Raw genomic sequence first — 14,821 nt, 5'->3', positions numbered from 1 at the left:
ATTGATGGATATCTTCCTTGTACCTATAAATATAAAGGATCTATGTATGATTATGATGTGAAGTATATGTGTGTGATTTCAATGAATGTATAATGATCATGTTTAGAATGTAAATGTGTTATGATTGAATGTTATTTCTCAATTAACACATATCAATGATGAGGCTATATGTGAAAGGTTATTCTCACAAACACACACACTCATGAATGACTAATGAATGAAGTTTCTATGATTACGTTAATGATGATGGGTTGATTGAAAGACTATTCTCAATTATACTCTAATGAATGATAATGACTTGTTGTGAAAGGACTTTCTCACAACAAGGGGATTCTTAGGTGAAAGGCTATTCTCATCTTTGAATCTATGAGCTTTCCAATGAATGAATGATGGGTTTGGGATGGATGCCCATACGTTAGTTGCGGCGGGGTATCTAGTGGCATTCTTTTATCCCATAATAATAAATGAAAGTAATGAATGTGAAATACTCCGTAGGGAATAATTCTAAGAACCGAGTGGATATGGATTGAGATGGATACTCATACATGAGTTGAGGCGGGGTATCTAGTAACAATCTCTTGAGATAGATGCTCACACGTGAGTTGAGGTGGGGCATCTAGTAACAATCTCCCTATCATTTAAACTATGTGCCCACATAGTTTGAGCTAGTGGATCCACTTAACCTATAAAACAATTATCCTACCTTAGGCAAGTAAGAATCTCTTATCCGGTGAGGGTGACACCGAGATTCCATGAATTGCTCACATGGTCTATGTCGGTTAAGGCTTACCCCCACAAAGAATGTTAATGAACTATGGCTTCTTAAGAATGCAGTACTTAGTGTGGGTGGTGGTATGGGACACCACTATGCATTGCACAAGTAGTCTTTGAGAGAGGTTGTGGTGTGTTCCTTTATAATGTTAAGTGTAATGAATGTGCTCTTATAAGAATGTTGATCTAATGTCTAAATGAATGATTCTCCTAATGTAATGAAGCTAATGAAGAATGTGACTTATGCTTGAATGAGATGATGTATGCTATACTTGGATTGTATTATGAGTTACTTATTTGTCATGACTTAATGAACATGAATATGCCTTGCCTATGGTGACTTCAAAGGAGTACTTAGTGTGAGTAGTAGTATGGGATGCTACTTGCACATTGCACAAGTATGACTTAGGGCTATCTTAGGTGATGGTCCTTATGTGATGATATGGCTTATGTAATGTTTATGTCTCTTATGTGTGAGTATTATGTAAGGATGGAAAGGTTGAATGGTAAGTTCATTTTTGGTGACCTTAAGGTGGTACTTTGGTGTGGGTGGTGGTATGGGATGCTATCCATACATTACACAAAGTATAGCTTGAAGGTTACTTGAGGTGAAAACTTTATGTGAAGTTATGGTTTATGTGTGATTATGTTCTAATGTGGTTAAGTGACTTGTATGTTGGTTATGGTTTAATATTATGCCTCTTATGCTTATGTTCATGAAGTTTTATCAAAATGGCATATATCATGATTTTCAAAGAAAATGTCCGTTTTAAGCATGTTTTTGCATGACTATCATACTTGGTAGTTAATTGTGCTAACCTATTCTTCTTCATGTTTACTATAAGTGTAGGTTTCGAAAATTGAGTGGTTTTCTCTAGTGAAGCTTGGATTTGAGTTCCCCAAGACTAAGTGGTATGTCTTCATAGATCGAGGACATGTAGTTGATGTTTCCTTTCTTTTCTTGTAATAGACTATTGTTAAGATTTCAGTTGTAAAGGGTTGTGACCATATTTTGTTTCAAGTATGTTGTTTGGATGGCCATGTGAGGCGATAGACTGCCGCTTGCTTTCAATGTTTCTGATTGTTGGTTTTTTAAAGAAAAGTTTTAAATTCCTCACTATTTCTAAGTATCTTATGTTATGAATGTTATGAGGCTTGTAGAAGACCCCTTCAGGGTAGAGTACATTGTATCCGGGGTCTAGTCTCGGGTCGTGACAAACATGGTATCAGAGCACAAGGTTTTGGAAAGTCTAATCATCCTCCGATTCTGACACGGAGGTTGGCGAACTATCACCTGAGTGGCCCTAACTTTTGAAGTAGTGAGCTGGGTGGCATATACGCTGCCCTCACTATCGAAGCTCTCCTCCGAAGGTGTGGGTACAACTGGCCCTTTGCCATTTCCTTTTCCCAGTCGGAGGAAGTTTGGGCGGTGTGGTCTGAGAGGGTGCAACCTCCTCATTATTAAAAATGCCCCTAGCACGATTGCGGGGTGGTTGATTTCTCCTTGGTACCTTGGGTCTAGCCATACCTGTAACACAATATCGAATAAATCAAGATATTAGAAATAATTTGAAAAATTATCAACCTAAAAAAATGCAGAAAAGCTTGCCGACTTATTCGGCGAGCCAAATAGGGCTCACGAAAGTTCCAGAATAGGAATTATCAAAAATTCACACAGGTCGGTGATGCTCAGGGACTTTCGGAAAATTGTCGACACCATTTGGCGAACTAAAAGTAGATCGCCGAATGTTACAGAACATTTTTAAAAATTAAGGGCTCAAAAAAGTGATCTAAGGGACATTCAGTGTGCTCAAGCGTATCGCCGAATGTTACAAAAACATTTCACCAATTTTGGAGGACTAAAAGGTGATCCAAGGATCTTTGGGCAAACTGCCGAACTATTCAGCGAGCTCGACCCAACTCACCGAACAGTTCAACATTCCTGATTTTGACCCCGACCTCTAATTTCTACCCTACAACCCACTCGAACAAAATTAAACACCTATTCTACGACCCATACTACTCATTACCTCGGGGTACTCAGACTTCCCCCATTTTGGCTAAAATTGACTAATCAACATCTTTTGCCCTTAAGAATGATGTCACCCGATCTATCATTGGGCAAAATTAGAAAATTGACACAATTTGGGTGACTCAAACAGCACCCACACTAGACCCAATAATGGAATTAACACAACCCACAATTTGAATCAAGTAAAAAAACACGACATTTCATAAATATAGGCCAACAAACACAATTCGGGGTCTCTTAGGCACAAATTAACAATAATCATTCCAAAACAGCACTAATATTATGCAAACAACACAATAGGACAATGATCATGCATTAAAGGCTATGAAACTTTAATGACAGGGTTCGAAAAAACTAACCTCAAGAGTAGATAAGTGACGCTAGACTAGAAAATCAACACGCAAAAATCACAAACTCCCCTGAACAAATGATCTCACACAAAAATATAATATGCGGTTGTGAAAGTGTAAAAGTAAAAAAATATGAAATGAGGGAGGTTTTTGAATATAAAAATGGTTCAGCCCTTCATAACCCTTCAGTTTGCGCACTAGTCAACCATTGTGACTTATGACGCCGACCATTCGGTGATGCACCGAATGGCATTTTTGCCCGCCGAGTTTTACAGGACCTCTAGCTAACTAGTTGGTCTAAATAGCAATCCAAGTCGAGCTCACTGAGCTGTTTGGCGAGTCACTGACTGGTACCTGGGCTCGCCTAATTGCTAATCTTCCTAAAATTTCGAATTTCCAACCTGCACATTCAACATCCATTATTCAAACAACAAATTTAAAAGCGCAAAACTTTGGGTTGCCTCCCAAGAAGTGCCTTATTTAACTTCGTGGCACGATGAAGATACTCATTCAATGTTCATTCTTAGGGTTGACCATGGTGTTACTCAATAATCCTCATTTTGGCCTTGGATTCAAATGAGTTGAGATTTGACCCATTTATGTTTCCAGATGTTTAATGGACACCTAGTGAAAAGTAACTGTCTGGTTTAGAGTTGAGATGTCCTCTTTCATTTCTTTGGGCACTTGGTTCCACCCTTACAATTTATTTAGGATGCGTACAAGCATATCTTCAGTGCAGAAATTCTTCAGGTCAGCCCTTTGATATTTTGGATTTTGACGCTCAGGGGGAGGTGCATATCGCTCTTTGTCCCCGTCTCACTCCCTCATGTTTGTACCACGGTCACGCCATTCCTTATTACAGTCCTTCCAACCTTCATCATGCTCTATATTCCAACCTTGGTTCCCGCCCGTCCTTGGATAGTTCAGACAAAAACATCCTCCTTGATTTGCTAGAAAATGTAGTTCGTCATTGTACATAGCCTCATAGTGTGCATCATCGGGGTTCATCCCACAAAATCCAGTTGCGTTCACGGCCTTAGAACCACTACCCATGACATGTTTTGACAGAAGATCCATTGGGTCATCATTTTAGCCATGTTTTCATCCCCCTCTTGGTGTTTTTGTATTTGTTCCTTTGTCATCCTGAAAGTCAAAGGAGACACTTGATCTTCCCTAGTGTACCAAGCATGGTTTATCTTCATCATTCCATCAAGGAGAGTAGATGCGATTTCAAAAGGTTGTTGCATAATTCATCCTTGGACAAGTTGATCAGCCACACCCTTGTTGACTGAATCTTGACTCCGATAGAAATGTTGTAACAATACGTTGTTCAGGAGTCCATGAGTTGTGTAACACTCTGATCCGAAAAAAGTCAAGGTTGTTGTTTCAAGAAATTGCAGGAGCCAATCCAGGGCCCGTGGATGGGACCATAGACCATAAGTGTGGTCTGTGGATGGCTCCCCAAAAAGAGTCCACAAGCGGTAAACCTAAGGCATGAACCAATAGACTGTTGGTGGGACCACGGTCTGTGGTCGAGGGCCCGTGGTCCATACCCACATAATCAAGTAATTAACCACGAACGAGGGTTATGTAGGATGGCCCGTCGTCCTGACCACGGTCCGTCGGTCGTGGTTGTTGATCAGCGGCTGGTAGTTAAGTTCAGGGGTACATGGGTCTTTTCCTAATTAATCTAGCCTAATACTATGTCGTTTTGCCTATGTCTAAGACCCCTATAAGCATTTTACCCCCAAATTTCCCAATAGAAATAATTCTCTCCAAACTCACCAAAAATGAAGAACTTTCAAATGTTTCTCTCTCTAGAACTTGAAGAAGAAGAAGAAGATTTCATCTAGGGTTTCAAGCCAAAGTCTCCATTCCTCCATTAAAGATTAGCAATTTGATTCAAGATATGATAGTTTTCATCCATGGATTCCTCCCATTCATGGAGTTCCCAAATCATTTTATTTCAAAGTTAGGATTTCCCAATTGAGTTAGGGTTTTCTTCAATTACCATATGTTCTTATGATTGTTGATTTAAATGATTTAATTATGACCTCTTATGCATAAATTGATGAAATACTATGGTTTTATGATGTTTTCCCTTATGAGCCCCTGTAATTCCCCATGTTTTAAAGTTATGACCAAAGGTTGTGGGATTTTAATTATGAAGGATGAGTTTTATGAAATTAAGCATGTATTGATAGATTTACATAATTTTATGATGAAATCCATATCTAACCCATGCTTTCTAAATGTTGATGATTGAAAGTGGGGTTTGAGCCTTGAAAGGTAAATTATGGAACTATGCATGTTCTTATGAAAGATATGGAAATGTTTTAAGGATGCTTTGAGACTAAAATGTCAATGATGATGTTAATGTTGTGTTATTGAAAGGATTTTCTCATAAACACATGAAAGCATGATGTGAAAGGTTTTCTCCCATAATAAGAATTCTACGGTTGAAAGGTTTTATCACCTAAATGAATAAATGATAAGGAGCTATCCTAATGAAACCTAGCTTAGATTGGATACTTAATTTTTCCTTTCCATGGATGATGATTTAGGTTGTATTGGCAAGATGACGTGCCTTTCCATTCATAATAAGAACAAGTAAGAAATGATTATTCCGTGAGATTTATGCTTAGCACCGAGAGGATATTGAGATGGAGGCTCTACCGTTAGTAGAGGTCAGGATTCTAGTAGCAATCTCATTATCCCTTACCTATGTGCCCCTATAGGACGATTGTCTAGATAGACATGTTATAGCTCTCATGGTCTCTATGTTTGTTAAGGATAATTCCCCACATTAACAATAAACTAAGGTTACTTCAAGAAGTATCTCTCATGAGTTCAAATGTTTTAATGACGTTAGCTTGCATTGGCCATGGTTTTATGAATTATGCTTTAGAACCCTTTTATATCATGTTTTATCTTGGTCAACGGCATGTCATGAAATGTCCCCTTTTAGCATGATTTAAATGTTTTATGCATGGCTATCATACTTGGTACATTGTTTTGTACTAACACATACTCTTGCCTACATTTCTCCAAATGTAGGGTTAGACAGACATGGTCCTTAGTTTCGTGGCTAGTGGTTGATTTCAAGATTTTTGAGCTTGGTGAGTCATCATTCTTCGAGGATGGATTTCCATTGTTTAGTTTCTTTCTTGTATTTTAGTTTTGGACATGATATATGGGCTAGGCCCAATTTCATTCTATTGTATTAGATGGCTATTGAGACAAGAGTTTTAGACTTTCGCTTTTCTTTTATAAAATTATTGGACTTGAATTGTGTTTTAATCTCTTATCTTCTATTTCTTATGTTATGAATGCTAAGTGGCTTGTTTGGGGTCTTTCAGGGTCTTTATGCCATGTTACATCTAGGGTTTACCACTGGGTCGTGACAAACTTGGTAATTAGAGCAAAAGGTTTAGAATGTTCTGAGGATTTCTCATAAGCCACGTAGAGTAGATTCTTGTTCATGAGTGAGAAGCGCGCTACATTTATGAATGAGAGGCTACAATATGTTTAGGAAGCTCCACTTCTTTAATTACTCTTAAGTAGTGCGATAGAGTTTAACTCTATAAGGTCTCTCTCATAATCCTTATCCAATGCTCTACCGTATATGTCTACTCAAAGAGCTTATGCTAGAAGGAATGTGAGGGAGAATGTGGAAAAAGGAGCTCCTCCCCAAGTACCTCAAGTTCCAGTCAATCCTTTGGCCTAGCAAGTGACTAATGTGGAGTTTAGGGTGGTTTTTCAAGTATTGGCTCAAGCCATGACGGCCCAAGGTGTATGGAACTTCACTAGGATGAACCCTCTGGAGTTTCATGGTTCTAAAGTTGAAGAAGATCCTTAAGAGTTCATTTATGAGGTTTATAATGTCTTGATGATTATGGGAGTGACGTCGGTGGAAAAGGCGTAGTTGTCCACTTATCAACTAAAAGGTGTTGCTCAAACTTTGTTCAACCAATGGAAAGAAGGGATTCCGGAAGATCCAGGTCCTCTTGATTGGGAGAAGTTTAAGGTTACTTTTATTAATAGATTGTTTCCCTTAAGATGAGGGAAGCCAAGGTGTTGAATTCATTAACCTTCAACAAAGAAGTATGAGTGTGAGGGAGTATGCTCTAAACTTCACACAACTATCTAAATATGCTCCAACAATGGTTGTCGATTCTAGGGTAAGGATGAGCAAGTTTGTTTCAGGTGTGTCTGAAATAGTGTTTAAAGAGTGTTGAACCACATGCTCATTAATGCCATGGACATCTCTCGTCTTACGGTTCATGCACAACATATTGAAGAAGACAAACTTAAGGAAAAGTCTAGGGAGACAAAGAGGGCTAAAACCGGTGATTGAAATTTCACTCATGCAAGGTCTGATGGACATGGTCGTCCTAGGTTTCGACAAAGGTTTTCTGGTCAAGGTTACCCCAATGCTCCTCCTAAGTTCAACAAAGATAAGGTGTCTAAACCTAAGACTCAAGGAGGGAATGGTAGTGGATCTTCATTGCCAATGTCTACTTGTGTTAAGTGTGGAAAGAAGAATGAGGGTAAATGCCTAGCCAGTACGGATGGTTGCTTTAGTTGTGGTAAGAGTGGTAATAAGATGAGGGATTGCCCAATGCTTGTGGCAAAAGGAAGAGAGGGAAAGCAAGCTCCTCTTAGTGGTTCGGGTACCCATGCTCCTAAGCAAAAATGTTTTATCTACTTCAGACTCGTGGTAAGAGAGAATGTTCTCCCGATGTAGTTACCCGTATATTAAAAGTTTTCAAACTCTATGTTTATGCTTTACTTGATCCCGGTGCTACCTTGTCTTTTGTGACGCCATATGTGGCTATCAGGTTTGATGTTCTTCCGGATGTGTTGTTAGAACCTTTTTCTGTCTCTACTCATGTTGGTGACTCTATTGTGGCTTAGAGGGTCTATAGAAGGTGTCGTGTTTCCTTGTCCCATAGAGTTACTCTAGTTGACTTGGTAGAGCTTGATATGTTAGACTTTGATGTTATTCTTGGTATGGATTGGCTGCATTCATGTTATGCTTCTATTGATTGTACAACTTGTATAGTCAAGTTTCAATTCCCAAATGAGCCTATCCTAGAGTGGAAGGGGGGAAATTCTATGCCTAAGGGCCAGCTTTTCTCTTATCTTAAAGCTAGAAATATGATTTCTAAGGGTTGCATTTATAATCTAGTTAGGGTGAGGAATGTAGATTCTGAAACTCCTATTCTTGAATCGGTCCCTATTGTTAATGAGTTAACGGAAGTGTTCCCAGATGATTTACGTGGTATTTCTCTCGAAAGGGAAATAGACTTCAGTATTGACCTTCTCCCAGATACGCATCTTATTTCTATTTCTCCTTACCGTATGGTTCTGGTAGAGCTTGTGTAGTCAAGTTTCAATTCCCAAATGAGCCCATCCTAGAGTGGAAGGGGAGAAATTCTATGCCTAAGGGCTAGCTTTTCTCTTATCTTAAAGCTAGAAATATGATTTCTAAGGGTTGCATTTATAATCTAGTTAGGGTGAGGAATGTAGATTCTGAAACTCCTATTCTTGAATCGGTCCCCATTGTTAATGAGTTAACGAAAGTGCTCCCAGATGATTTACGTGGTATTTCTCCCGAAAGGGAAATAGACTTCAGTATTGACCTTCTCCCAGATACGCATCTTATTTCTTTTTCTCCTTACCATATGACTCTGGTAGAACTTAATGAGTTGAAAGAACAATTGAAAGATTTGTTGGATAAAGGTTTCATCCGACCGAGTATCTCACCAAGGGGTGCTCCAGTTTTTTTTGTTAGAAAGAAAGATGGTTCTCTTCGTATGTGTATTGACTATCGTAAGTTGAACAAGGTGACCATTAAGAATAAGTATCCTCTTCCAAGGATAGATGATTTATTTGACCAACTTCAAGGAGCAAGTTACTTCTCTAAGATTGATCTCCGATCAGGTTATCACCAATTGAGGGTGAAAGAAGATAATATTCTGAAAATTGCTTTTAGAATCCGTTATGGTCATTTTGAGTTTTTGGTAATGTCGTTTGGGTTGAATAAAGCTTCGGTGGCGTTTATGGATTTGATGAATAGGTGTTTAGACAATACCTTGATATGATTATGATTGTGTTCATTTATGATATATTGATCTATTCGAGAAGTGAGAATGAGCATATTAATCATTTGAGGATTGTGTTGCAACATTCTCAAGGACCATGAAATCTTTGAAAGGTTTGGTATATGTGAGTTTCAGCTAATGTCCATAGATTTTCTTGGTCATATTATTTCAAGTTAGGGTATTGAGGTAGATCTTAAGAAGACAGATGTGGTCAAGAGTTGACCGAGACCTCTCCTCTTTCGGATATTAGAAGCTTCTTGGGCTTGGCCGATTACACTAAAAGGTTTGTTGAAGGATTTTCTTCAATCACCTCTCCATTGACGACTGACTCAAAAGAAGGCTAAGTTCATATGGTCTGAAGCGTGTGAAAAGAGTTTTCAAGAATTAAAGGATAGACTTACTTCCGCTCCGATTTTGACTTTATCCGAAGGGACATATGATTTTGTTGTTTATTGTGACGCCTCGAGAATTGGGTTAGGATGTGTGCATATGCAAAATGGGAAAGTTATTGCCTATGCCTCAAGGAAACTTAAGACTCATGAAAAGAATTATCCTACCTATGACCTTGAACTAGCGGCGGTTGTTTTCGCCTTAAAGATTTGGAGGCATTATTTGTATAGAGTTCATGTTGATGTTTTTATCGACCACAAGATCTTGCAATATGTGTTTAACCAAAAGGAACTAAATCTTCACAAAAGAAGGTTGCTTGAGTTATTGAAAGATTATGGTATGAGTGTTCTCTATCACCCCAGTAAAGTTAGTGTTGTGGCAGATGATCTTAGTAGGTTATTTATGGGTAGTGTTGCCTATTTTGAGGAAGATAAGAAAGATTTGGTTCGAGATGTACATAGATTGGCCCGATAGGGTGTTCAACTAGTGGACTCCACCAAGGGTGGTATTATGGTTCACAATGGTTCTGAATCGTCTTTAGTGGCGGATGTGAAAGCCAAGCAAGGTCTTGATCTAATTTTGGTTGAGTTGAAAGAAAGTGGTGCTTAAGAAGTTTGTTGAAGCTTTCTCCCAAGGGGGAGATGGTGTACTTAGATATCAAGGTCGTTTGTGTGTCCCTATGTTGATGACTTGAGGGAACAAATCTTGTTAGAAGCCCACAATTCTCAGTATTCCATTCATGCAGGAGCCACAAAAATGTACCGGGATTTATGGGATGTCTATTGGTGGAATGGGATGAAGAAGGACATTGCGGAATTTGTGATTAGGTGTCCTAATTGTCAGCAAGTGAAAGTTGAGCACCAGAAACTGGGAGGTTTGTCCTAAGACATTAGTATTCCTACTTGGAAGTGGGAAGTTGTGAATATGGACTTTATTGTTGGTTTGCCTTGCAATCGGCGACAACATGACTCGATTTGGGTTATAGTAGATTAGATGACGAAATTGGCTCATTTTATGCCCATCAAGGTTTCCTATTCGGTGGAGGATTATGCTAAGTTGTACTTAAGGGAAATGGTAATGTTTCATGGAGTGCCTTTATCCATTATTTCCGATTGTGGTACCCAATTCTCTCCTTAGTTTTGGGAGTCTTTCCAAAAGGGTCTTGGTAATCGTGTTAAGCTTAGCATGACCTTTCATCCCCAAACCGATGGACAAGCAGAGCGTCCTATCCAAACTTTGGAAGATATGCTGAGAGCTTGTGTGATTGATTTTAAGGGTAATTGGGATGACCATTTGCCATTGATTGAGTTTGCTTATAACAATAACTATCGATCAATTATTCATATGGCTCCATTTCAGGCATTATATGGTAGGAGGTGTAGATCTCCTAGAGGATGGTTTGAGGTGGGTGAAGTTGCATATAACACCCTGGAAACTAGTAGGCTTAAATAGAGCTTGACGTGAGGGTTAGAGTCATAGATATAACCTCCCAAACTTGAAATGAAGAGTTCCAGTTAAGAACATCAAGGTACGACCCCCCAAAGACCAACCAAGGGTTCTTGAGAAGGACCCTAATAGGCTGCCCAAAATAGTGGACCTACAGCTGGCCCTACGCCCCGTAGGTGGGAGATCCGTAGGTGGCCAACAAATTCCAGTCACCAACCCATGCCCCACCAGTACGGGCCGTGGGTTAGTCCATGCCCCGTAGGTGGGTGGTCGTAGATGGTGGCCTGGAGATGGTTTTAAGGAATAAATTAAGGGAACTTTGGGGTTTTCCTATTTTAAGTGGGATTAAGTGGGGTCATTTTAACTTAGTTTAGACCACCTATATAAAGACTTTAGACCCTTAATTAAGTCATTCCAAATCATTCTCTCAACTCACTAAAAAACAAACCCAATTCCCTCTCAAAAAGATCCTCTCTCTAGAAAGTAGAAGAAGAGGTTCAAAACTAGGTCAAGACTCCATTGTTTCAAGCTTGCTAGGATTTGTAATCAAGGTATGATGTCTTATTCATTCATGGACTCCTTTCATCCATGAAGCCCTCCTGTTTCCCCTAATTGTGAAAATGAATCCCCAATTCTAGTTAGGGTTCCTTCCTATATTGTGCGTATTTTTGTATGTTGATCCAATTCAGTGGATAATGGTTATTTATGATTGTTTATGATGTAATTACATGTTTTAGTATGATTATACATGTATTCTTGATTAATCTAAGATTTTAGGGTGAAATTGATATAATTGGGTTGTATGCCATGAAAGAAGAACTCAAGGGCTTAGATGTGATCTAAGATTGATGAATTACTTTATGAATTGCTTGAGATTAGAGCACCTATATATGAATTGCTTAAAAGTAAAGCTTGTAGACATGAATTGATTATATTAGTGTTTATATGGTGAATCATGATTGGTAATGATGAGATTGAGTATATATGATGATATATGACTAGAATTGCTTAAGAGTGAAGCATGTGATTAAATTGTCTTGATAATTAGGCACATATGATGACCAAGTGAAGTGTTTCTTGATAGTAAGGCTTGTAATATGAATGTGATTTCTAGGGCTTTGAGGGTAAAAGCTAATATGAATGAACTAAGAATGTTAAGGCTTTAAGAGTGAAGCTATTATGTATGTTGATTTGTATAAGGTATTATTGTGGAAAGACTTCACCCACATGACCTATATTTTGAGTATATGAGATCATGCATGTAATGATTTGATTACTTGAATTGTGATTATATCCATGTCTAATGTAGTCATTCTAGATGTCTTGATTTGATACGAGCTTTGACCCTTAAAAGGGAAGTTTATGATATTATATTATGCATGTTTTATGAAGGCTATGTATATGCTTTAAGAACACTTTGAGAGTCAAGTGATTATGACTATGATGTAAATGCAGTGTTGTTGAAAGGCTATTCTCACATACAAACTTATGCATGACTATGAATGAAGTGTCCATGATTATGATAATGTTATTGCGATTCATTGAAAGGCTATTCTTATGAACACATAATGAAGATTCTAGGTTGAAAGGTTTTCTCACCTAATTGAATCTAATGTTATATGTAGACATGGACGGTGAAAGGTTATTCTCACGCATGATCTAATGAGAAATTCTAATGAAACAAGTTATGACTTAACAAGAACCCCATGGGACTTATGCTTAGCATCGAGTGGATATTGATGTGAGATGTAAGGTCCCCCATCAAAAAGGACGGGTTTATAGTAGCAATCTCTTTATCCCATAAACTACGAGTCCCTGTAGGTTATTTAGCTATTGGATCCACCTAAAGCTAACACACCATGGTATTAACTTAGGCAAGTAAGACAACCCTTTTCGGTGTGGGTAACGCTGGATTCCATGTTAATCTCACATGGTCTATGTCGATTAAGGCTAATTCCCACTACCACAACACAAATATGAATAATGAATTATGGTTATTCAAAAAGCTTTACTTAGCATGGATGGGATTTATGGGGTCTTATTCATGCATTGCACAAGTATGCTTTAAGGTAGTCATGATATGTTCCTTTCATGTGATGATGATCTACGAAATGAACATGCTTATGACTTATGCTTTTGTTGTGTGCTTAGTTTGGATTGTAGCTTGAAAGGCCCATCCTAATGCATGTGTGACTAAAGATTAATGTTCCCTTGTCTATGAGAAATAAGCTAAGGATGAGGTCAATATGGTAAGTATGATTATGGTGGCCAAATGGGATACTTAGCATGGATGGGATTATGGGATTTTAGCCAAGCATTGTACAAGTACACTTGGAGGTTACTTATGAGGTAGTTCTCTTATGATATGAAGGTCTAAGTATTGACTATGTAAATGGACTATGCCTTATGATGACTAATGATTTCATTATGTCTATGTTGGAGATTATGCTTATGATTATGTTGTTATCTTTTATGTTTATAGTGTATGTCTTATAATGATGTCTCTTATGTTTATGACTCATGTTATAGTCTCTTATGATTAAGGTATATGTCTTATATTGACTAATGCCTCTTATATGCTTATGTTTATGATATATTCTAGCCATCATATTTAGTACATTATTGTACTAACGCATACGTTTGCCTACATTCTTATCAAATGTAGGGTTTGGCGATATTCAGTTCCATTCTCGTGGCTAGGTTTCTTGTAAAGCAAGGAATTGGAGACTTGGTGAGTCCTGATAGCATCGAGGATGTGATAACCTTTCATTTATGTCGTTCTTTTATGTTTTAGACTTTTGTATGGGTTGCGTCCCAAAGATTTATTCAAGTTGATTTAGATTGTTTGAGACAAAGTGTTATAGACGTCCGCTTGCTTTTATAAAATACTTCGATTGTATAGAAAAAGTTTTAAAATTCCGCATCATTTTATTTACTTTATGTTATGATATGCTAAGTGGCTTGTGTTAGGCCTTTCGGGGTCTAGTACGCCATGTTACATCTAGGGTGTACCATTGGGTCATGACATTGCGCTAATAGCTCCTGAATTTGTACATGCGGCCATAGAGAAAGTTCCACTTATTAGAAAAAGGTTGAAAACGGCTCAATGTCGGTAAAAGTCTTATGCCGATGTGAGAAGAAGGGATCTTGAGTTTGATGTTCATGATTGGGCTTACTTGAAAATTTCACCCATGAAGGGCATAGTGAGGTTTGGTAAGAAAGGGAAGCTTAGTCCCCGTTATGTAAGCCCACATCAGATTTTCAGACGTGTTGGTAAGTTGTTTATGAACTAGATTTTCCTAATGAGTTGGCATTGGTGCATCTTTTATCCTTTTTTCCATGTCTCTACGTTGAAGAAATGTGTTGAAGATCCGACATTTATAGTTCCCTAGAAGGTTTGGGAGTTAAAGAGAATCTTTCCTATGAGGAAGTTCCGGTGGAGATTCTAGATCGACAAGTTAAGAAGTTGAGAAACAAAGAAGTAGCTTCCTTAAAATTGTTGTGAAGGAATCAATTAGTTGAGGGTGCTACTTGGGAGGCCGAGGCGGATATGATGTCCCGATATCCTTATTTTTTCCTTCTACTCCTACTTTATCTTGAGGTAATGAGTTCCTGATGGTTTGTTCTTTGTTCTGAAGTCATGTGTCTTATATGTTTCCATGATTTCCTTATTTATGCATGATTCATGAAAAAACTCAAATTTTGAAAGAAATTGATTCATATGA

General features: G+C 38.2%; 1 protein-coding gene across 1 annotated transcript in view; it reads left to right on the top strand.

Annotated features, from left to right (window-relative positions):
- Positions 1 to 10,160: 10,160 nt before the first annotated feature.
- Positions 10,161 to 14,821, top strand: part of LOC125823368 (uncharacterized) — a 37,072-nt gene continuing 32,411 nt past the window's right edge. The window contains exons 1-2 of the mRNA XM_049502752.1: positions 10,161 to 10,251; positions 10,396 to 10,524. Of these exons, the coding sequence (XP_049358709.1) occupies positions 10,161 to 10,251; positions 10,396 to 10,524 (220 nt within the window). The remainder of the gene's footprint in view (positions 10,252 to 10,395; positions 10,525 to 14,821) is intronic.

Source organism: Solanum verrucosum, unplaced genomic scaffold (genome assembly GCF_900185275.1).
Source record: "Solanum verrucosum unplaced genomic scaffold, falcon-dt-bn FXZP01000095.1, whole genome shotgun sequence".
In the NCBI taxonomy this organism is placed as follows: domain Eukaryota; kingdom Viridiplantae; phylum Streptophyta; class Magnoliopsida; order Solanales; family Solanaceae; genus Solanum; species Solanum verrucosum.
Note: the sequence above shows the minus strand (reverse complement) of the source record. Positions and strands in the feature narration are given on the sequence as shown.